Source organism: Triturus cristatus, chromosome 6 (genome assembly GCF_964204655.1).
Source record: "Triturus cristatus chromosome 6, aTriCri1.1, whole genome shotgun sequence".
Lineage (NCBI taxonomy): Eukaryota > Metazoa > Chordata > Amphibia > Caudata > Salamandridae > Triturus > Triturus cristatus.
This window is the reverse complement of record NC_140589.1, coordinates 236,409,317-236,434,793: the sequence shown is the minus strand read 5'-3', so window position 1 is coordinate 236,434,793 and position 25,477 is coordinate 236,409,317. Positions and strand designations below refer to the sequence as shown.

General features: G+C 42.6%; 1 protein-coding gene across 2 annotated transcripts in view; it reads right to left on the bottom strand.

The window, feature by feature from the left end:
* LOC146816708 (WD repeat and coiled-coil-containing protein-like) overlaps nucleotides 1-25,477 on the bottom strand; it is a 75,450-nt gene that overhangs the window by 16,575 nt on the left and 33,398 nt on the right. For both annotated transcript variants that reach the window (XM_085610599.1, XM_085610600.1), the window contains exon 2: nucleotides 2,425-4,351. In XM_085610599.1, coding sequence (XP_085466725.1) covers nucleotides 2,425-4,332 — 1,908 coding nt within the window. In that variant the 5' untranslated portion in view covers nucleotides 4,333-4,351. The remainder of the gene's footprint in view (nucleotides 1-2,424; nucleotides 4,352-25,477) is intronic.

The following is a 25,477-nucleotide window of genomic DNA, read 5'->3' as shown; positions in this document are numbered from 1 at the left end:
GATTCTCCATTATTAATCGTTGTTAAAAAAACTGGCATTTAACCAAAAATGTTTTACTTAATGATGCCTCGAAAAAATGGTATAAAAGTTGGACAATAGTTTCGCCCAATGTTCTGTCTCATTAATACAATTTTTATAAGTAAACAGTTAACAATCTTACTTTCATGCTCATGCATGTATGTGCATATAAACAGGGATCATTATAAACAGCCTCAAATTGATATATTTTGCTACCATGTGCCCATGTCTTTTATAATGGAACCACTGTTAGTAATGCAAGCTGAGGTCACATCTCCCTGCGTTTCAATAGAGTGCTTAACCTTATAGCAAGGACTTTGCAATTATGAATCATAAATACATATTTGAACAACTAATACGCAGAGATATCAACCTAGCAGACAATACTCTTTAACACACTATTGTAGTGCAAATCGGCAGTCAAATTGGTAGTGCTGCAGGGGGTTGGGTCTACCAGTCCACTGGACAAAATAAACATGAAAACGCATTGTCCTTGAACAAAAACAATAGGTCATGTGTTTTGGGCAATATGAAATCCGCACACGTGCTCACGATAGGGATACAAAATGAGATTCCTACAAAACACAATGCAAGCAACACATTTTCATAGAAACATTTGGAGGATTCAATAGGACAGCTTTGCTCAAACAACACAGACTAAGATAGGACTGCATTGTATGACATGGCATATGGCTAATATAGGAAAGGTTGGACTATAAGGGAAAACCTTCACCACATGTCAGAGACATTTCTGACCATGTGTGCACTCCTTACTTTTTGAAACTTTACCTTTTTTGTAAGCCTTCTCTGAAAGCATTGCTATCCAGTGGTGTAAAGGTTTTACATGGTTAATTCATGAGCACATTTCCCCCCCATGGAGAAAGCCCTACTTCTATATTTCCACCAATTCTTGGGGTGAAATGTTCCCTTTTCCACCATGAAAGGGGAGTTACTCCAACTTCTGGTAGGAGCTTGCAGACATCTGCTTCTAGAATGATGTTGCACTTCATAACACATATGGAACTAACAACAGAAAAAGAAACGTGACCATCAACTTCATTAAATGTTTTGGGATGGGTTAACCCATTAGCAATTCAATATTCCTGGTTTTAATTCTTTACCATATCTGACGACAAACTGGTAGTAAGTCTCTCTCCTCTAGATGGCAATGCTGGTGTTACAGGTTTGAATTAACAATAGTGCTATTGACCTATTACCAGAGATAACTAAAATCAGTGGTAACATTACTACTGGTGGAAGTTATAATTTTCCTTATTTCAACCACTAAGACACCGTTTTTAATCAGAATTAAAAGTGTCAATCAAAGAGGAAAGGACAGGAACCTTGTGGGGAAAAACTATCCTTAATATTAGAATGCGTTATGCCCGTACGAAGAGATATTTCAGGCAACTGCAATTGTGTGTTGTTTTGACACAATTTAAGTACAGCTCAGAGCTAAGTTGTCAGTATTTCTGCAAACATCTGTCAGATTGTTTCTTGCTATTTAAATGAGCTGTATTTTATTACTGGTGGTATTTCCCATTTACCACTGGTGATAAAAATATCATCATTGCATGATACATGGAATTAAAGGATTAAAGACTTTCTAACTAAGAACACAGTAGTAATAAAAAAAAAGAAATTACATTTTAATTTACATTTTAATTCTTCTTAAACCATAGTTATACACTTTTTTTAAACAAAGGACATAAATGTACTCTAATAATAGAAATATTTTTTGTGCAGTACGTTCTTCCACAGAAGTAGCCTTGTAGCACTGTAGTCAGATGTCACTGGTTCAGTTACACAACTAAACAGCACTCATTTTCTATCCTCAGAAGCACAACAGGCTGAGTGTACCTATCAATCTGAAGAGCATTTCGTTCATAAGGCTCAACAGAAAGCATTTAAGAAGTTGGCCAGCATGCCCGCTTTATATACAGCTGGATGACCTTGGGGTGGAGTTAAGAAGTACTGTAAGGCTACAGAAAAGATCTGAATGTATTTTTCTCCTTATATTTGGAAACTGAAAGAAAAATGTTTAAAGTGATGAGGAAATTTTAATTCCCATAAAGTTTTTGGACAAAAACATTTTTTTGAAAAAGTCATTGAATATAAAAAGCTATTCGCCAATTTAAACAAAATAATTTTAAACTCTGCGTATTACAAGACAGACCTCTAGAGTCTTAATCAAAAGATCAGAAGGTTTATCTGCCTTTGCTTTTCCTTCTAACTATGCATCATTAGCTGTTAATTTGAGTTTATAGCAATGAGCAGTACGGCTATAGTGTGAGGCACCAACTGGCAGTAATGTATAAAGAATAAATGCCTGAACAACAATTAGTCAGAAAAGTACTTAGTTTTTTCAAATCAATTTAGATGTATTTAAACACTTTTAGGAGTTACCTGACAACTGATGCACACATATGACGGCTCCTGGAAAGAAGGATAGACCATAGGCAGCTTCTTTCCGTTTCTTGTATGGTCTGAAACTTCACAAAGCGCCTGATGCAATTCTGCAAAGCAACCACTTAATTTTTCCATATTTCTATATACAAGGCCTGCTCCTTTCTCATGTGGTTGAATATTTTTAGTTAAATTTGAAATCTCATGGTCCATATTTGGTTGCACCTTTGGAGATGATGGTCTTGTAGAAAGCCTACTTGGCATTTCTAAATTATGCAGTGCCGCTGGTCGATTTCTTGGTTCAGAGTCTAAAGCATTCATAGTTACGAAAGAAGATTTTTCTTCAAAATCACTGGCACTTGATGTTGGACTTTGCTCACCATTAAGGCTTTTGACTTCCTCTATAAGCCTCTTCCGACCCAACAAAGGATATACAGCAGTGCTACCTGGAATCAAGAGCTCTCTGCTAAAATCGCGTACATCTCTGGATAAGTGATCCGAATACTTCTTTTTACCAGGTAAACTTGCACAAGAATCAAAGGTTGAGAGAGCACTTTGACTTCCAGCAGATGATGCAGAAGAATCATCTTCAAACACAACTTCTTTGACCATTAAGCTAATGGTGTACTTGTCAGAGTTTGAAGAAGGAAGAAATGCAGGGTTGCTGAACTTCTGTTTTCCCACTAATACAAGCAGCATCTTCTCCGATAGGAAGCACAATCCCTTTGGTCTTTCATTTGTTTCAAGCTGGATTTGTTGAATGTTTGGCAAGCTGGAGGAAGTCAATGAGTAGACCAATACAGTACTGCATGTATTGGAAGCCACTGCCATAATGTGAGCTCGATGATCAAAGGCTAATATGTCAGGAACCAGAATACCTGGAATGCTTACCTTTCGTGTAGACGTAACTTTCCTCTCAAATGTGACTAGGATTAAGTGGGAAGAGTCCTGGCCTGATCCAGTTACAAGGTCCTTTCGTCTAAGATAAATTAGAGGATTTGATTCAGATTTACGGTGATTTGCGAAGATATGAGTTAGGTTTATTGGACCAGGTGTAGTTGCCGCCAAAGAATCAAGTGTTTTAGATTTTTCTAGTTCTGAATATTTCCTTCCACTATCCATGGAAAATTCTTCATCTTTAAGTGGTACATTAGGCTTTACAGAAAAGGATCCTATTTTGGCACCCGCTGGGACATCAAATGTAATGCCTGAATTTAGGCCACAGATCCTGTCTAGAGGAAGCTCTGTTGCTACAGCAACTTGGGCATCCACTGTTGATTCAATAGCACAGATGCAACAACCTATATCAAATATTGGACAAAACAAACAAGCATTTAGACTTTTGTTAGCATGGTCCCATATGTAGGAATAAAGTGTGCAGCCAATGGCAACTACTAAGCGATTGCCTTCTTTAGTCCAGCAAGCACACTGAATAACACCACTACTCTTGACTTCTGCTCGAATGTTGGAATTGTCTGAACGTACATTGTGCAAAACGGAGGCATCTCTTTTCGTCATGACAGCCATAATATCCATCTTCGGATGCCACAAACAACCCTGGGGAAGCACAGGAAACATTTCACCGATTTCACAGGTTTGAGAAACCACAAGTTTGCTCTTATCTACGGAGTTATAAAAAAGCTGCCAAACAGTAACATGTTTCTTATGCTGAATAGCAAGCAGAGCAGGGTTATCTTCAGCAAAGATGGGTCCCCAGTAAAGTCCATGAACATGTTCAAACTGCCCAATAACCGTTGAATCACCAAACTTTGGTTCTTCGTTGTGGAGATGGAGAGCAGTCAGCACCACAAGCCTCCCATCAGTCCAGGCTAAGCCATGCACAGGATGTATCGCTTGGTGTAGAGCATTAAGACCAGTTCTCAGAAGTTTTCCTCTTCCGAGCTCCATTTTCTATTAGCAGAGATACCTGTGAAAATTAAAGAAAATGCTTGAGTTTAGCGGGAAAGGAGATGGGAATATGGGACTAATTAACAAGTGCAAAGCGAAACATCTATACAAACATACTTGCTAATTGCTGGTATTCTACAAGTATGAAGCAACTCTGTACTTAAGTACCGAGTTCATGGATTTTTAATTTTATTTAAAAGTATTATAGTATGCTCAGGAAAAACATTCTGATTATCTTCCCCAGTTTCGTTGCAAGAATGCTAGGAGAAGCTCAAAGACCAGTTTACATATTTCCACAGGCATTAGGGTTCATGTGAGTTGAATAAACCTAAGCTCTTGATTCAGACTGTGCTCAGTCATAATAGTTTATGTTCTAACCCCTTCAGTTTTTGCCAAGGCAAGCCTTTACATGCAACATGCTTTGGATGAGCCTCACACCAAATACAGTGTCCACTACGCTGTGAGTTTTGGCTGGGTGAGTCTGTAAGAAACTGGCTCATTTTCCTTGGCTTCTCCCAATTTTTGCTTAATTCTATTGCTTTTATTGAATTTTTAGACTTTGCACACTGGGGCATTGTTGTCTAGTTGCGAGTGGATGTCCTCTGACCCCTAAAACCAATGTTGGTTAATCCCCGAATGGCATATCTAACTTTATTACACGCACGCCTCCACGATGCACGACGCACATGCCTCCACGACGCCGGGATCCAAGAGATGGCCCTGGACTGGACCACCTCCTTCCTCTCCGGCATAACACAGAGCGTTCGCCTCCCCCCCTTCTGCTCCGAAGCCACCGAGATCATCTGCGGCATACCCCAGGGCTCATCCCTCAGCCCAATGCTGTTTAACATCTACATGGCACCGCTCGCCAACGTCACCCGACTACACAACCTTAACATCATCTCTTACGCCGATGACACCCAGCTGATCCTCTCCCTCACCAAGGACACCCACACCGCCAAAATCAACCTCCACGAAAGAATGAAGGCTGTCGCCGAATGGATGAGGAACAGCCGACAGAAGGTGGAACTTAGACAAGACGGAGGTCCTCATACTCGGATCCACCCCTTCGGTTTTGGACGACTCCTGGTGGCCGACCGCACTGGGAACAGCTCCAACACCCACCAACCACGCACGCAACCTAGGGGTCATCCTTGACTCCACCCTCTCCATGACTAAGCAGGTCAACGCCGTCTCTTCCTCCTGCTTCAACACCCTCCACATGCTCCGCAAGATCTACAAGTGGATCCCCACCGAAATGAGAAGAACGGTCACCCAGGCCCTTGTCAGCAGCAGGCTGGACTACGGAAACGCCCTCTATGCAGGAGCCTCGGCTAAACTCCTGAAACGGCTTCAACGCATCCAGAACGCCTCTGCACGCCTGATCCTCGACATCCCTCGCCGCAGCCACATCACACCCCACCTGAGAGACCCGCATTGGCTCCCCATCAACAAGAGGATAACCTTCAAGCTCCTCACCCACGCACACAGGGCACTCCACAACACCGGACCAGCGTACCTCATCAGACGACTCAGCTTCTACACCCCCACCCACCAGCTACGCTCTGCCGACCTCGCTACAGTCCCCCCATCCGAAGCGCGACCTCCGGCGGCAGATCGTTCTACCACCTCGCCGCCAAGACCTGGAACACCCTCCCCATCCACCTACGGCAGACCCAAGACCTGCTGACCTTCAGAAGACTCCTCAAGACCTGGCTCTTTGAGCAGTAGCAGGATTCCCCACCCCCCAGCGCCTTGAGACCCTCATGGGTAAGTAGTGCGCTTTACAAATGTTCTGATTGATTATTATAAGACCTTTACTTATGGTGCAAAAATACACCTATTGCAAGAGGTTAATTATCATTGGTCCCGCAGCCTACCCTGTCAAAATAACCAGTTTGACAGGGAAAAACATAACTTTAAATATTAATAAGTCACCTCTATGTACGCTTTCCAGCCCACAAGGCAAGGTGCGTCGTGTCTGAAAGTGGGACATGTAGATATTTAATGTTACCATTTCCCTGCAGTGGCAAGCCCCCACAAATTCTGCTATCTTGCATTTGGGACTAGCTAGAAAAATGTTAAAAGAACTATTTTTAAGAACTAATCTAAAGGTAAAGTTAGATTTTTAAGAAAAATATTAAGGAAAAGTAGCTCTTAGGAAGTTATATTTTCCCTGTCCGAGGATCCGGGAGGATAATTTGCATTAGTCTGACAACAACTGTTCTGCCAGTGCTTTATGACATATGAAAATTGTCCCAGTGCAGAGACAATGGCCAAGGCCTGCTGAGAGGGTGGACTGGGGAGGGGAAAGAGGGGAGCAGGGGGGGTTAGAGAGTGTGATGTATATTAGATTAAGAAGGGCAACTGGTTAGACGCGGAAAAGGCCTTTGATCCCTTGGAGTGGCCCTTTATCATTTCTGTTATGCGCCGCTTGGGCATGCCCATGGGATTTATAGCCACCACCGCATTACAATACTGCCGGCCCACGGCTAGACTTCGCCTGAACGCGCTCTTTCCCGACCCTTTTCACTTTCCCGCAGCACACGTCAGGGCTGTCTCCTATCCCCCCTATTGTTTACCCTGGCCAAGGATCCTTTAATACGCCATTTCCAGGAAAGGCATTTACAGAGATGCTTGCAATTCAACACTGGCCCCTCCTAGTCTCGCTCTACGCGGATGACACTATCCTCTATGTCGAGCTCCCCAGGTAAATTTAGAGCCACTCATTAGAGAAATACTCAGATTTGGCCGCTTCTCTGGTCTGGGCATTAATTGGCACAAGTCGGTGATCTTTCCTTTAACATCCAGTACGGTTCCAAGGGAATGCAAATTCCCCCTTGAATGGTGCACTGACTGGGTCAAGTATCTGGGCATTCATATTCACCTGGACACTGCCCAGATCCTCCGCTTGAATTATGGACAAGCAATTAGCACCCTTGAGGCTCAAATGGAGAGATGGCTGCGTTTACCATTGTCAATTGCCGGCAGAGTTGCGATTCTTAAGATGGTAGTGCTCCCCAAATGTTTATTTCTTTTTAACAATATCCCGATAACCCTTCCAAATGTTTTTCTTTTTACATTGCGCACACACCTGATCAGATTGGTCTGGGGTGGCAAGCAGGCACTCGTTCGTTGGCAGGTGCTCACCCTCCCATATGATAGAGGGGGGTATGGTGTTCCGGATCTACAATTGCATTATTTGGTGTCCCAATGCTGCTATGCCTATGCATGGTTTCATCCGGACGCCAGGATCCCATTTCTTCGCCCGAGGCGGATTTTGTCCGGCCTGAGCAGTTGTCCACTGTGCTGCCCAAGGGTGTTCCCAGAGACCCTAATGCCATACAGACAGTTTCCACTACCAGTTGGGCCTGGGATAAGCTGAGGCGGTTCACCAGTGCGACCGCATTATATTTCTCTGCCTTATCTATCCCCAACGGCCGCTGGCTGGCAATAACCGGTGAAAAACTGGTACAACGCACCTTAGCCAAATTCGATATTACCAAACTGGGAGATTTCTATCCAGAGGGGCATATCTTCTCGGTGTCAGATAATGCCAGTTTCCAAGATGTCTCCTTTATGGACAGCTTCGTGCTGGGCCGAATCCGTTCGGCTCTTAGCGCCACACTGCCTAATTTCCCCATTGAACCGGATTGGTTAACTCTTCTTACGTTGATTATCGAGAGCGCAAATGATGTTCATCTAATATCTAAACTATATAGAACATGTGCTAATATGAGGCCGGTGAGCGACGACAAGGTCCACAAAGACTGGGAAATCGACTTGGGTCACCCCATTACGGACGAGCAGTGGGCTAAGTGCTGCGCAGTAACGAAGGAGTTCTCTCTCAACAGCAGGCATAAACTTCTCCATTTCAAGTTCTTACGTTGAATTTACTTTACTCTTGCCAAAGCACACAGACTAGATCCATCCAGACCACATAATTGCCAGAAGTGCGCTGCCCCACATGCGGATTTCGCACACCTCACATGGACCTGTCCCAAGATCCAGGCCTACTGGGAAAAGATACACAGGTGACATGACTAAATTGTCCCCTATCCCTACACCGGAAGTGGCTCTACTGGGCACAACGGTCAACTTCCCCAGAATGGTTAGAAGATTTGCATCCATCGGTCTGCTGCTGGCCAAAAGAGAAGTAGCTATTCATTGGGGCCGCAAGTCAGCTCCTACTTTGCAGAGTTGGTCTACTGTAACACTAACTGTGAGGTCTGCGCCAGCATAATGCCTAGTTCTTCCCACCCTAAGGCCATATGGGGCCCCTACCGATCCTATGTGGAGGCTTTACAGCAAACCTCCAACTCTCAACTGGAAGGGGGCATAATCCCAGAGTGTGTGGGGTAACAGATCTCATTCTTTTTATATTGTGATGCATGCCCCCAATGCTCCACACCAGGCATGTAACCTCTCGAATGTCTGGCTTTTTTAACGTCTGTTGCTTCCAGGGTTCCGGGGGTCTGGCGAATGCCTGATGGCGTCTACAACTAGGAACTGGGAGAGGCCTACGGGATTGTGATCTTATTGATCTGCTGAGTCTTTAACATCAAAAACAATAGACATGTTGATCTTGCAATGCTCAAGTACGTTGTTTTTATTACTGCTTCAATGGTGCTGAAACTGACAGTGAACTACCATGTCTGTATTATTTTGATGTGTGATAAATTAGTAAATAAAGTTTAAAAAAAAAAAAAAAAAAAAAAAAGGAAGGGCGACTGGGGAGGTTCTAGGAACTTCAGTAACTTGAAAGGGACAGAAGTGAATCCTGGCCATTGATAGTAATTTAGTATAAGGGGACGCTTTGGGAAAGAACAGCTTTCCCAAGCACAGGGTAGCTAACTGGGTTTGAGCCGAGGGGGAGCTAGTCTCAGAGCCAGTTTGGGGTAGCTTAGGATGGGGACGGCTCATTTCCCTAAATACACCCCTGCTTGGCAACAAGCATTGTCCAAGGGCAGGTCGGTGCCATCCTGGATTTCCGCAGACTAGTGCTCTCTGGGTTAGCTTGCAGTAAAGCAAACCAGATGTGCTGTAAAAGTGGTTAGGGAAGTTGTTCCCCATTGGTTAGGGAGTGCCCAAGACTCACCCCACCTACTGGCTAGTGAAATCTACAAAGCTAGCACACTCACACCCAGCTCCTTAGGACACTTTATGGACCTGTGGAAGAAGAGAAAAAAAGACAACACCTGCTGTTTGAGAACTGTAAGGAGACCTGATGGGCTTAATCTGCTCCCACTTGTACCCAGGACAAAGAAGTTGACTCCAAGAGTTGGTTGTGGTTACAGGGACACAATAAGCTTCAAAAGGCCTTTCTCCTGGGTAGAGTCCAGTTGCAACTCCAAGAGGACTGGGCCCTGGTGGTGGCTTCTATCCGAGTGAGACCTGGCCCCCAACAGTTGTGCAAATGTTCTGGGGAGCATTAGTGGTATCCAAAAGGACATATTCTATAATCTCTGAAACATTTGGATTTCCATACCTCTGGAGCACCAGAGCCAACCACCTTAGTCAATCTTTCCAAGACACGATCTTTCCGGGCAAGAAAATCCAGGTGGTCTAGCTCGGAGCTTTTTTAAGCCCGAAAATCAAGTTCAACGAATGCCTGCGGCAAGCATATCAAACTCTGCTGCAACGTTCCTGCTTCCTTGTCCCGCTGAAGGAATCTAGGCTACAAAAAACAAACTACATTCGAAGGTGGAAATCTTGATCAAGTGAAGGCACCAAAAGTATCTGGCAAATGTCAGGACTTCCCTGAGCCGGAAATCTAACTTATCCTACTTAGTGCTTTTTCCACCAAAACAAACTGCTTCAGAGGGACCTCGCTCAGCACCTATCCAACTTCAAAGGACTGTCTCGGATACAGTGTGCAACCGTCTCGAATGGAGGATTTCGACTACAATTCCAGAGGCTAAGTCAGAAGGTAAAATCTTTGACTAAGATCAACCTGCTTGGTGTATCCAAATCACGCTCGGCCTGAAATTGGGCCTAGCTCAATTTTATTACATTTTCCTCCATTTTTTAAATTGGAGTGGAATTTCATTATGCTGTCTGACTTTTTAACTGTTTTGGCACTTCGAAATGATTTACACATTTTCTGTAAGTTAAGACTGTCTGCTCTGCTCTGTGCCATAGTTACCAGGGGTTGAGCTCAGGTTCAAAACACTGAAACATTTGCCTGGACTTAACATGTTAGTGGCTTTATTACTTGTGGTGGACTAACAGCCACCCCTATTTATATTCCAATCTCACTCTTCACTCAACAAACTCAAAGTACTTTGGGGATGAAAATTAACTCAAAAATACTCAAACTAATCAACAGTGGTTCAACTCCTGCTTCATTATAAGGTGCTCATGCAAGGAACGACTATTAAATTCTAAGACTGTTAATCACTGTCTTAGATCAAGTTTTCTTAAGAATGATACTTCTACTTGAGGCGATTAATGTTCAACACATTTTGAGGTAGTTTTGACTCTCCTGCCTTCCGAGGTTCTTCATATTTCTTTAGCCCACGTCATTCCAAAAGACAAAAGTTAAGTGATACTCACTTCCCAGTTCCTTGGGAAGGCATCTTTAAAGTTTCTGTGCTTAGTAACTCAACAGCTAGAAGCACCTTGTCTTGTGTGACTTACCTTTCCTAGTACCAGAGGTTGCCCTCACCCAAATTCCTTGAGCAGCAGCCTACAACCTACTCATTCACAGCACCAGTGTTGTTTTTGCAGTAACGATCTGCATGTTCAATTTTACAGTCTACATACCTGTTTCTGTTACAAGAAACAAATGCTATTGTCCTATGGTGAAACTCTAACGTTCATCTTTGAAACAGCTTTTAGTTACTTGGTGCTTAAGAAAGTGTTTTTGTTTTGAAAACAGTCACGTTCAGGTTAAACGTTCTCTCCACAAGACACTGCTTGAACCACCTTGTATGTTCTTCCCTGAGGTTCTGTGGAGATTCTAGTGTACTATATATACTGGTCAGATGAGCTACCTAATCCCTTTTTTAACAGTGCAATTGGATTAAAGCAGCTTTATTTATTTTTGCAATTTTGAACAGGGTGAACTGCATCCACTGGGACATAATTGCGTTCCACATAAATCAGGGGTGTACATAGACTCATAGGGAGGAGGTATACAATTCACAAGTAGTCGGTGATGGCAGTCGCTGGGGGAAAAGGTCTATCCTTTTTCGGAAACTCCAGTTCACAAAGCAGACAGGATTGAAGGAAGGGATAAAGATTCCTTGTGGGAAATCAAGCTGTAGAGGGTTTGTTGCCACACTTAGGACATTATCTTCTGTTCTTAAACTTTCTCAGATTTCTTGAGCAACTTCCTGCTAAAAGAATGGAGACAGGTCATGACCGGAAGTAGTGATGCAAGATAAGGGATTTACGTTCTTTGTTTAAGTCATGTGGGAGGTTAATTCTTACAGTTGGTGGGATAGTTACAGATGTTTAGGAGTTCCCCGAAAAGGACTGATTCAAGGCACATGACGTTTTGAAGAGCAGTGATTCAAGTCTACGAGAGTCAGTACTTCGAAGCTCACATGATCCATCAGAGATCGCCTTTGTGACCCACATACCTAGGCATTTCTCGGTGTAGGTCTTTGTGGATAATACAAGATAGTTTGAATTGACACCTGGCTTTCATGGGGAGCCATTTGAGGGAGAGCAGTGTGGCACAGAAGTATTTAGATCGCCTGAGCAGGTTACCAACTGGACTGCAGAATGGAGTACTGCTATTAGAGGGGCTATTGTGAGTATTTTAGAGAAAGTATTGCTGTAGTCAAGCATGCGGAGGACGAGTGATTGTAGTACAGCCTTGAACTCCTCAGTTGGAATAAGGGGCATTATCTTGCAGAGGAGTTTGATTTGGTGACGCACATTCTTTGTAAAGTCAATAATGTGTGCATGCATATTCAGGTACTTATCCAGGGTGAGCCCAATTAATTCACTAGAAGGAATAATGTTTATTAACAGTTAAGTTTACGGTGACTTAGAGTCATCCAGGATTAATTGGTCTTCCAAGGCATTTAAGTCCTCTGGAGAGGATACTTACAGATATAGTTGGATGTTATCGGAATATAGGAGAATTAGATGCTTGACTTGCTCATAAGGGTGGTCAGAGGTTCCATGTGCAGGGTGAGAAGTGTGTGGAAGAGAATGGGGTCTTGTGCTACTCCTTGATCAAAGGGAGCAGAAGTCAAGCAATAATTTGCCAGTCGTATCTATTGGTAATGGTGGTAAGGTATGAGTCACACCTCTAGACCTGTTCATTATTTAAGGATTTCTGGTAGGACTGTGTCAACAGCTGATGATAAGTCAAGGAGAACTAGAAGGCAGGGTGTATCTTTGTCTAAAATGGTAAGAGCGTCACCTAACATTTTCAGCACTGCAAATTCTGTACTGCAGTAAGTTCTGAATCCCAGTTGGTGGGTGACAAATAGGTTATGTTCGGTTATGAGGTTTTTCAGTTGATTCTCCACAGATTTAATATTTTCGTCAAGAATGGGAGGTTGGAGGCTCGCCAGAAGTTTTATTTATTTAGAGAGTTTTATTTAGCGCGAACAAGACCCTATCGGTTGACAGAACGCTTTACAAGAATTACAAAGAAGGTATGATACAAAAACAGTAGGCAATAAACAAACACATAGTGCATCATGAGGACAGTATTTGCAAGAGAGATAAGAACACAGTCAATCATAGGCACCTTCATGAGCAGAGTCCGATGGTTGTCAGAATGGTGTGAGGATATGATACCAAACGGTAGGCAATATACAAACATGGTATACATTATAAGGACAGTATTAATAAGAGCAAATGGTAAGAGGAGTGACAAGAGCATATGGCCTATCATAAGTGCTGGCCTGACAGTTCGATGGGTGTCAGAACGGTGTGAAGATGGCTGGGAAATGCAGAAAAACATAGCGGATAGGGAGAATATAGGCTAAGGCTTGATAAGAAGCAATAACAAACAGGAAAGAAAGAGTCCTTTATGAGGGAGGGAGGTATGTCCTCAATGTGAGAGGAATCTGTTGGATGGTAGAATTTTTACTTCTTTCCTCAAGATGGATGTGGATGCATTGAATCTGATCTCGGGAGGGAGAGAGTTCCAGATTTAGGGGGCAATTCCAGAGAAGGATCTGGTAAAAGTTTTCTTTTTGTTGATTTTTTGTGGCTTTAGTAGTAGAGAGCATGTGCTTCTGGAAGATCTGTTTCCACCTGACAAAGCCAATTTCTGGGTCAGGTAAGAGGAGGTATTGTGCTGCAGCGCTTTATGGGTCTAACATGCAAATTTAAAATGGATCCTAGCCTCAAAGGCTAGCCACTTCAATGACTGTAGGTCAGGGCTGATATAATCACTTTTTTTTGATCCAGTGATGAGTCTAGCTGCTGCATTTAACGTAGTCTTCAGTGGGGTGAGTGGGATTTTTAGGAGGCCCACAAGGTAGGCACTATTATAATATAATTTAGATAACATAAGTTTGAACTGCTGTTTTGAGGTCTGCCGGGGGAGGAAAGGTTTTAGTTTCCTTAATGCGTGCAGTTTATGGTTAACTCCTCTGGTGGCAGTACTGATGTGCTTTTGCACGGAGAGGGCATTGTCCAAGAATACACCTGGGGATTTAGCAGAATCAATGATGTGTGGGGTACAGTACAAGATAGTAAGATGCTGGAGCCAGACTTTGATACTAGGGGCGAAGGCGGGCGGTGAGATCAATAAGAATTCAGTTTTGAGGGTATCGAGTTTGATTAAGCTGGTTATGAGTCAACCAATGTTGCGTTTTATCAAAGTGTTATTGGGGATATTGATGTCATCAGGAGAGGTGATTTTCATGTAATATTGAGTGTCATCCACATACCTGTGATAGGAGATGTGAGCTAGTTTAAGATTTTGGTTAAGGTCTCAATGTATAGGTTAAACCATGTCCAAGAGAGAGTGGAACCTGGGGGTACGCCAAGTGACACTGGCGACTGATTTGGAGAGGGTTGATTAGGATGCACTGACATCTATTGCAAAGGAAAGAGAACCATTTTAGCACCCGCCCAGAGTGACCCTGCCTGTGTTGATAGGTTCAAAAGGTTATCATGATTGACCGTGTCAGGATGATCCCCGGACAGTTCCAACCAAACACACACAGTAGATAGTCATTTATTTCTGATACGTACCCAAGACTACATGTTAAGGCCGAGACAAGTCGTAGGCGAGGGCACTGGAGGGTGGAGAGGGAGGGAGATAGGGGGATAGGGACTGGGGGGGGGGAATGACTGGGTGGGGGGAAGGGGGGAGAAAACTTAAAAGCAGAACATAGACATCCCATAATGTTATAAACAACTGTACAGGTTGACATAGGGTTACGTATAATGACCTACATGTTATCGCTGCCCGGCCTCTGGGATGTGGGCTTACAAGCTGTGTATGGAAGCCTTAGGGCCAAGCAAGGAAACGGCACTGGCATTTGCGGTGCAGGGTCATTATGTATGTAAGCTGATTATCCTATTGTTCTGCAATAAAAACGGTTTAAAAAAAACAAAAAAACAAAAAACGCCACTGACAGGTCAAGTAGGAAAGATTCCTTCTGATCGAGAAAGAATAAGGCATCGTCAATAATGTGGACCAGGGCAGTTTTGGTGCTGTCCTGTGACCAGGTTGGAAGCCAGATGTACATTGGTCTAGGAGTTGGAATTGCTTGATGTAATCGTGAAGTGGGAATGCACCCATTTTTCTAAGAGTTTGGCTAAAGTTGGGATGTTGGAGATAGAGAAGTAGTTGTTGGGGTCTGACTGGTCCGAGCAGTTTTGTTTATTTTTAGGCTAGGAGTAACCTGGAATGGAGCCATGGGTGAGTGAGGCGTTAATAATCATAGTAGGAGGTGAGTGGCCACGTTGAAGAGAGCTCTTTGGTGACTATCTAGTGCCGCCCTTCACCCTAATCCCTTGCTATTGTATAGGGTGGACATTTAATCAAGCAAGACTACGGTCATCTTTTTTAGCAAGATTCTGGGGTTGGGATTGTCCGGAGTCACCATTAGTTTCACAAAGAAGTTACTTTCTACGTTGTAACACTTCACATCACTGAAGCTTCTGATCTAGGTCTGTTCCTCTTTTAGAGGTTATCTAGTGGATTATATTGCGTTTTCGTGGGTGGGGCTTAAGCACAATTGTTCCAGATCGTTGAATATGCAAGTTTCAAGTAGTAATACTTTAGGGTCTGAGTTGTCTTGCCAGCAGAGACTGGAGTCCCCTTGGAAAATTTGAGATGCCTCAGTGCTGAATTTTCCTGCGATGAATTCAAGCATTTTTTCCATGAACAGAATAGCCCCATGTGGATGGTAGACTGCATGTTTTACATTGGTTTTCATATCTGATGTCCTAACTTCCAGAAAAAGGCACGGGAACATAGATGATAGACTGTCCTCAGAGTTTTATAATGTATCAAGGATATGTGGATAACTGCCACTTCACTTCCGGGTTTTCCTTCTTAGCTAATGTGTGTGGGACCTCAAGGCCTGGTGAGATAAGGTGTACTGGGATGAGGTGGTCAGCCATGTTTTTCAGTTAGGAATAGTAGATCCAGATTATGTACTTCAATTATATGTACGTTGTTAAGATTGTGTTTGGACGCTAATCCGCACAGTGGAGTAACCATCTAAGGTAGGTAGATTCTTTCAGAGGCACTAGTTGTTTGAATCAGGACTGAGTGGAGGTTGAGATTTACATTGTTTTTGTTGATAAAGGGGAATGGGATCTGTTACCTGACAAGGATGGGATTGTTGCTATGGGAGAATGGGGTTTCTGTCATTCTGGAAGAAAACTAACAATTCCACTATGGAATCATCAGTAGGAGTTTCAAGTGCTCACACAGAGCAAGGATCCTTGGGGAATGTAGTCTGGATGAGTAGTAGGACAGTCAGATGCTGGCACAAATCTAAACAACAAGACACAAAACGTTGCTTGACTGAAACCAAATTTGTCAAAATTAGACACCTTGTTCCTGTTAACCTCCTAAGATTCCGTCACCCAATAATCAATTAGTCCACTCAGATGTGCTCAGTTTATCAACTTTCCTTAATTATTTGTGGAAATTATAAAGCATAGCATCCCTTATACAGAACTGTGAGTTCTTGCTACAGATCAAGTAGCATTGTTTCCCTCTTGAGGTAATCGTAATAAGTTCTACAATTATCCTGGGGTAATTCAAGGAAAGTGAACGCCAACTGAAAACAATCTGGCCAATCTAATACCTTGTCGCCACCTCATATTTCAAGACAACATCTATATTGATATGGAACAAGAGCTAGCTTGCTGGCTGAACTCTTACTGACAGACTGGTTTGAAACTTGGTTTAAGTCATTTGCATTCTAAGTTTCTTGGTTTTACTGCTTCATCTGATATTCCTTCTGGGAATCATTCCTTGGGAATCATTCCTAGAGTATCTGACAATCTTAAGTCCTCTGGTAAGTCAGCTGCTTATTGTGTTGAAATGATCTAATTTTACAACACTTGCTCCAGTCATGTAATTTCCAAGCACAAACGTTTATACTTGCTATGGAATCCAACAGATCTTTTGGACTTGCGCCTTATGTCTAGTTGGGATGTATCATCAAAACTATCTTGTAGATATCTGCATAATATTATATGAACGCTTGCTGTGTCACAACCTCTGCCTCCTTAGTGGTGGATTCCTCGATGTCCAGCTGCCGCAGTTTGAGGCTTTGATTGCCTTCAAATATATATTGCTTCTTTTCGACCCAACATATTGAGCTTTCTTTAGTACACCAGTAAATGGGCACATAACATTGTTGTTTTTGCCAAAGTGTTAAATCGCCTTCTAGGATGGTTTCAATGTCTATCCCAAGAGATTTTCAAGAATTAGACAGCTAAATGGTTGCTTTTTAGGTACACGGGGCCAGTAACAATGGTAAAACCTTATGGCTATTAGGACACTCTAAGCAGGGGGCTCACTCACAGATAGACAACTCAGCCTGTAACTCTGGTCAAGACGGGATACGCTGTAAAGATCGATCCCTTCACTGGAGTGACTGTCAAGTTTTCACAATTCCAAGCTAAAGAAGGTATTTACACGCACCTAGCATCATATAACACCAGTTTTCATAGGCCCAGGAACAGGTAATGCCAGCCTCTGCATGCCCAGAAACGTGGGTAAGTTAGCACATAGATATCAACAGGTAATATCAGTCTCCAGATACCCAGCAATATGTATGACCAGCATTTACATGTTCTGCAAAATCCACGAACAGCCTGCACATGCCATGCAACGTCTGGCTCCTTTAAAAAGACCTTACAAGTCATTCCCAATCCATGTGTGCTCAACCATGGATACCGATAGGCTGTAAATATCCATCGATGTGTAGTATAAGTCTTCATGTACCAGCAACCCGCAATGTAAGTCTTCGAGTTGCCAATAAGAGGTAATGCCTGTCCCCACATGGACCTACATGTTCAACCTCTACAGGCCAACAAGCATGTCTGATTAGCCTAGCCAGCACAGGTAAAACCAGAGTCCATCCATTGCCCAGCAACCACCTAATGTCAACCACTAGCTGTCTTGCACAGACCCTATCACAATTTTCTTTAGACTTTGGTTCTCACCAGGTTTGTCTCCCTAATTTTCCCCGCTTACATTTGTTATTGTCCGTTTACAGTGGGCCGAATTCAGTCCGTCTCTCTTTTGCTCGCTCCTCTCTCTAATTCTACCTCATTCTCCAATACTCAATTCTGTCTTCCTCCCCAATCTCAATTTCTCTTGCCCAATCTCTCTCACCAGACTCTTGCTCCCAGTTTCTTTTTTTTTTTAAATCTGAAATGTAACACAGACAAGTCCGAAATCATTTTCTTCGGCTCCCCCCCGTTGGATGCCTGGAAACAATGGTGGCCCCAAGACATGTCTCCTCCACAGCCTGCAGTCAGGACTGTAAAGAACCTGGGAGTAAAAATGGATGACGCCCTCTCTATGGTATCTCAGGTTCAGTCGGCAGCTGGGACTTGTTTCGGTCTCCTGAAGATGCTCTGGAGGTTTCTATTTTTACTACAGACCTCGCATAGAAAATCGGTCATTCAGGCCCTTATCTCCAGATTGGACTATGCCAACGTCCTTTATCTGGGCCTCCCGGAGTTCTTACTCAGCAGACTGCAGGTGGTGCAGAACGCAGCAGCCAGGGCTGTTCTGAGTCTTGGGCCCAGAGATCGGACCTCCCACCATCTTAAGTATCTGCACTGGTTACCTGTCTGCAGCAGAATTCGCTTCAAAGCTCTGGTCCTGGCTTTCAAGGCTCTGCATGGTATGGGAGCGAAGTACATCTGCAGAAGAGTCTCTTTTTACGTACCTGACAGATCTCTTTGATCTGCTCATCAACATCTTATGATCACCCCTAAGTATCTCAGGGTCCGCAAAGACGGTCGCTCTTTTCAAGTCTGGCTGGACTTTGGAATAAGCTGCCTCTTCCACTTAGGCAAAGTACTAACGTGCTTGCCTTCAGGAAACAACTGAAAACCTGGTTGTTCCAACAAACAATATAACCGTCTTTTCTTCATTGGGTTTTTTTTCCCCCTCCCCGCCCCCCGCATCTGTTTTTTTCTGTCTTAGCGCCGGGATACTCTACTGAGTAGCTGTGCGCTCTATAAATCTATATTAACATAACATAACATAATCCACCCCAGTCTCTCGCTCTCTCATTTTGTTTTCTCAGTGCATGACACTAAGTCCCCCACTGACTTCTCTGCCCCGTCAATACTGCATGCATTCAAACTATACATGCTATAAAGACTGAACAAAAGGTGAAAGCACACCTAGAGAGCTTTTATCTGCTTGCTGGTAAAGATCTATGGTGGACAATACCAGTACTTACAGCGAGCTTTGGGTCATCCCTTTTTTGACAACACATTGACTTTCTTAGCATTCTCATTTGTGTGCCTCTTAGTCAAATCCTTTCCTTCCACTTCTTGTTTGTCCCTCCCTTGGAGCATAGCTACTCTGCCATCATGGATGACTTGTATGTTTAACTGCTCAATTGAATTAAATTATTTTATTAAGATTTGGATCACCAATGACGTCCAGAGTATAAAACAGGATAATACAGAATATACGAAATGTTGGACATAATGATATCGAAATAATAATATTACAATTATATATTTAAATCCTTTACCGCCATCAAATAAATCAAGTTAAATACATATGTAATTTGTTATTATACAACTTCCCTATATGAACAATTCTTAAAAGATTACAATTTGTGCAAATAGATCAAACCACTGAGAAGCAAAATGTAAGTGCAAAATCATTCCAAGGAAAGTAGAATTCTTCATATAGCCTCAACGTTTACAATCAGCAAAAACTGTTACTATAGGCCATAATAGGAAATGAGTACCAAGTAGAGTGCCAATGCTGCACAAGGCTTTTGCCTGCTCTTGTTTTAACTGAGTGTTGAATTAAGCAATCACAAAGTGGACTTCTTTTTCCGTCAGATTTAATCAAAGAGGTAACTCAATTACATCATATTTTTTTTAAATTTAGAACAATTCATGATCTTTTCATAAAAAACCACACCGTATTTTGATCAATAATAATGTGACACAGTGCAAATACAAATTCATAAGATTTCGACACCTTCAAAAATGCGATTTTGAACTGAACAACATTCCACTCTTCAACATTCATACCCATACACACCCATTCATATTCTTCAATAAATATCAAAAAAACATCAAAAAACTAGATAAACGCTGTGTCGACTGACACATGAAGGCCATCCAGAAAGATTTTCTGTACTTTCGTTGCCTATACTCTTTCTTTGTTGAGAAAAGGTTTTTTAATTGATCGATTGGCCTTTGTTCGTAAGGTCTACGCGTTTCGGAACCCGTATCTTGCTGGGAACCTCATCAGGACCAATATACTGCAATAGATGAACAGAAAATTGTTTTACCCAATGTCCTATCTCTTAAAAACTGGGGTGGTAGCGCTATGTTTAAAGTTCTCACCTGCAACTTCAATGCAGTCAATGCCTCACAGGGGATGTGTTCCCTCGAACTGTTGAGCCCGAATTTGTTCTGTCAAACCAAATAATACACAAGATGTAATCCAATCTGGCCTACCTTATCATGACACAACAGATAAAACTCTCTTCTACAAGTCAGGGATCAGTCAGACTAATGGTATGGTGCTTACTTGAAATGTACGTCAAGGTGCCAAATCTCGGGGGTCTTTGTTCGTTCTTTCCGACTCCTCGGTGTGACTGGTCGTCTAGATACCGGCCGTTTGTTTAAAACATGGCTCCAAAGTTTGCCAGTTGTGTTCGTCTCACTAAATTGAACAAGAAAGTGTGACTCGTGAGTATGGAGTCTCCGTTATTGTTTGTGTGTGCACAACCATGCTGATGGTTCAGAATCTCACCTTAATGTGACGAATTTCCCGCGTCTCGTTGGGGTTCTGTGACTTCGCTATTCTGCTCGGTTCCGATTCTCGCAGAGGAGTGTTCTTCACTGGTTGACGCGTTACGTGAAGGCGTAGCGTCAGTCTACGTGTTTCTGGGAAATGTAGTTTTCTGGAGTTGGTGGCCTCTCTTTTGAACAACAAAGCTTTATTTTGTCCAACACACGGGGATAATGATTGTTTGTATCAATCACTGTAGAATTCTTCATTGTAAGTGGTTCAACTTATTATGATAGGTCAATCGTTGGTTTCGGAAGAGAATTAAGTAGGGTGGGTGATCATAGTGCCTCTGAGCTGTTGTCAATCAGGCTTTAAACTGTGGCAGGTTTGTCTCTCAGTTTTTTGGGGGGTCCAATGGTCATTATCTTCCTAAACTCTGATTTTATAGGTTGAAGATTTCGGAAAGTTCGTTGAGTCCGTCCACTGACGTGTTGAATTTGATAATCAACATTGCTTCCCGTCTTAGTAGTTTTGAATCCAGGTCCCCACCTCTCGCGTCCTTTTCGATTTTGGAAATGATGGTCCATCTCAACTCTCTTTCTGTGTGGTTTTTTGCAGACCAATGGTTGACGAGTGGTGCATTCACAGTATTTTTGCGAATTCTTGATTTGTGTTGTTGGATCCTCTGTCTGATTTCTTGATTGGTCTTCCCAATGTACAACTTCATGCAGGGGCATAGAATTCCATATACCACGAATTTTGATTTACAATTTGAAAACGTTTCATGTTTCCAGTTGATCCCATTGTGTGAGAAGCAGTCACCCTCGATGGTTGATTCGCAGCATGTACAGGTGCCACATTTGTGGTGCCCTTGTATGGGGGGTAAGCTGAGGAAGCTTCTGATTGTGGCATTTTTAGTTTTTGGCATGGCTGCCCGTACGATTTGGTTGGCGATACTTTTGTCCTTTTTGAAGGCAAACAGGGGAGTTTCTTTTAGTAACGGGTCCAGCTGTCTGACTAAGTGCCAGTTTTGATTGATTGTTTTTTTCAACCAGTTTGATGTTGGGCCGAATGTAGTCACACAGACTATCCTGTTGATCTTTGCTGGTGTTTGCTTTTCTAGCAGTGTCTCACGTGGGGTCCACCACGCTCTTTTTATGGCTCTTTTTAGGAGTTTCTTAGGATAACCTCGTAACAAAAGGTTATTCTTCAGGGCTTCTGAGTGGAGAAAGTATTCATCTTTAAAAGTACAATTGCGGCGAATGCGCAAAAATTGCCCATACGGTAGATTTTCCTTGAGGCTTCGTGGATGATTACTAGAGAAATGTAGAGCCTTGTTCTTGTCGGTCTTTTTTTTGAAGAGTGTCGTGGCTAGATGGCCGTCCGTGACGTAGATTTCCACATCAAGGAATGCCATTTTGCTTTTTGAATGGTTCATGCTGAATTTTATGTCTTCTGTGCGGTTGTTGAGCCACAGAAAAAAGGAATGTAGTTGTTCTTCCGCCCCAGTCCAAATCATAAAGATGTCATCTATATACCGGACCCAGCTTCCAATAAACTCTGTAAAGGGATTGTTGTGGTAAATAAAAGTTTCTTCATACATAGACATGAATAAAACCGCTAATTCCGGGGCAAAAGGACAGCCCATGGCCACGCCTTTTGTTTGGTAGAAGAACTCATCCTTGAAGCTGAAGTAGTTGTTTTTCAGTGCAAATGTTGCCAGTTCCATTAAGAATTGGGAAGGAACTTTCTCTGGTTTTGCTCGTGTGTTGAGAAAGCTATTCAGTACTGCTAGGCCCTCATCCTGCGGTATCTCTGTGTATAAGGATACGACGTCTAGAGTCACTAGGATATTGGTACCTTCCACAAATGTCATCTGGTCCAATTTTTTAAGGAAGTCTGTGGTGTCTCGGAGGTAGGATTTAACTTCTGCCATAAACGGTTTTAGAAAATAGTCCACAAACTTTGAGATTGGTTCTAGCAGTGATTCACAGCCCGACACAATTGGTCTGCCAGGGGGGCAAGATAAATCCTTGTGGACTTTAGGTAAAACGTAGAATATTGGAATGCGTGGATGTTTGTTTTTCAAGAATTCATATTCGTGTTTTCCTAGAAAGCCTTGGTCAAAGCCTTTTTGGAGTATGTTGAACAGTTTTCCTTGTAGTTCAAAAGTTGGGTCATACGATATTTTTTTGTAACAACGTTCGTTGTTAAGTTGTCTGTTCACCTCTGCCGTGTAGCGATCTGTACCCCATACCACAATTGACCCACCCTTATCAGCTTGCTTTATTGTTATTGATGGGTCATTTTTTAATTCAATTAGGGCATGCCGGAATTTCAAGGGAGATCGAGGACCAATTTTATTACCTTTTCTGACACAACATCTTCCAGCGGAAGTGAGGCTGAAACTCCGAATAACCGCCAAGAGTTCAATAGACGAGGAAACTACCAGCAAAATTTCCAACAACAACCGTCTTTTTTAGGAAGGGGCCGCCAAAAACAACGAGGCAGGATGCGATACAGCAACCAACCATGGGAAATGTCAACGAGGAGACACAACTACAAAAATTAGACAAATCATTGATCTATAATTTATCAGACAAAATTTTAACACATGCGGAATTGAGCGTGCTGGAAAAGGGCCTGACCTTTGTCCCCTCTAGAGATACCAACTTCATCCAAACTAAAACTGAATTCATTGAGTTCTGTAGAAAAATCCGTCTGACCACCTTCTTTAAAGATAACCCGACGATCACAAACGTCGAATCCACAGGTCTAAGGAAAAAATCCACATTTTGCCCTCCCCCGGGAAAGATTCCTAAAGAGGTCATCTTGTTTGAGAAAGTTATATTATCGGCCATAACAGATGCAGAACAAAAAAGGAAACGATACACAAAAGCAAACATCACCAAAACCCAAAGAGATGCCCTAATTGAATTAAAAAATGACCCTTCAATAACAATAAAGCAAGCTGATAAGGGTGGGTCAATTGTGGTATGGGGTACAGATCGCTACACGGCAGAGGTGAACAGACAACTTAACAACGAACGTTGTTACAAAAAAATATCGTATGACCCAACTTTTGAACTACAAGGAAAACTGTTCAACATACTCCAAAAAGGCTTTGACCAAGGCTTTCTAGGAAAACACGAATATGAATTCTTGAAAAACAAACATCCACGCATTCCAATATTCTACGTTTTACCTAAAGTCCACAAGGATTTATCTTGCCCCCCTGGCAGACCAATTGTGTCGGGCTGTGAATCACTGCTAGAACCAATCTCAAAGTTTGTGGACTATTTTCTAAAACCGTTTATGGCAGAAGTTAAATCCTACCTCCGAGACACCACAGACTTCCTTAAAAAATTGGACCAGATGACATTTGTGGAAGGTACCAATATCCTAGTGACTCTAGACGTCGTATCCTTATACACAGAGATACCGCAGGATGAGGGCCTAGCAGTACTGAATAGCTTTCTCAACACACGAGCAAAACCAGAGAAAGTTCCTTCCCAATTCTTAATGGAACTGGCAACATTTGCACTGAAAAACAACTACTTCAGCTTCAAGGATGAGTTCTTCTACCAAACAAAAGGCGTGGCCATGGGCTGTCCTTTTGCCCCGGAATTAGCGGTTTTATTCATGTCTATGTATGAAGAAACTTTTATTTACCACAACAATCCCTTTACAGAGTTTATTGGAAGCTGGGTCCGGTATATAGATGACATCTTTATGATTTGGACTGGGGCGGAAGAACAACTACATTCCTTTTTTCTGTGGCTCAACAACCGCACAGAAGACATAAAATTCAGCATGAACCATTCAAAAAGCAAAATGGCATTCCTTGATGTGGAAATCTACGTCACGGACGGCCATCTAGCCACGACACTCTTCAAAAAAAAGACCGACAAGAACAAGGCTCTACATTTCTCTAGTAATCATCCACGAAGCCTCAAGGAAAATCTACCGTATGGGCAATTTTTGCGCATTCGCCGCAATTGTACTTTTAAAGATGAATACTTTCTCCACTCAGAAGCCCTGAAGAATAACCTTTTGTTACGAGGTTATCCTAAGAAACTCCTAAAAAGAGCCATAAAAAGAGCGTGGTGGACCCCACGTGAGACACTGCTAGAAAAGCAAACACCAGCAAAGATCAACAGGATAGTCTGTGTGACTACATTCGGCCCAACATCAAACTGGTTGAAAAAAACAATCAATCAAAACTGGCACTTAGTCAGACAGCTGGACCCGTTACTAAAAGAAACTCCCCTGTTTGCCTTCAAAAAGGACAAAAGTATCGCCAACCAAATCGTACGGGCAGCCATGCCAAAAACTAAAAATGCCACAATCAGAAGCTTCCTCAGCTTACCCCCCATACAAGGGCACCACAAATGTGGCACCTGTACATGCTGCGAATCAACCATCGAGGGTGACTGCTTCTCACACAATGGGATCAACTGGAAACATGAAACGTTTTCAAATTGTAAATCAAAATTCGTGGTATATGGAATTCTATGCCCCTGCATGAAGTTGTACATTGGGAAGACCAATCAAGAAATCAGACAGAGGATCCAACAACACAAATCAAGAATTCGCAAAAATACTGTGAATGCACCACTCGTCAACCATTGGTCTGCAAAAAACCACACAGAAAGAGAGTTGAGATGGACCATCATTTCCAAAATCGAAAAGGACGCGAGAGGTGGGGACCTGGATTCAAAACTACTAAGACGGGAAGCAATGTTGATT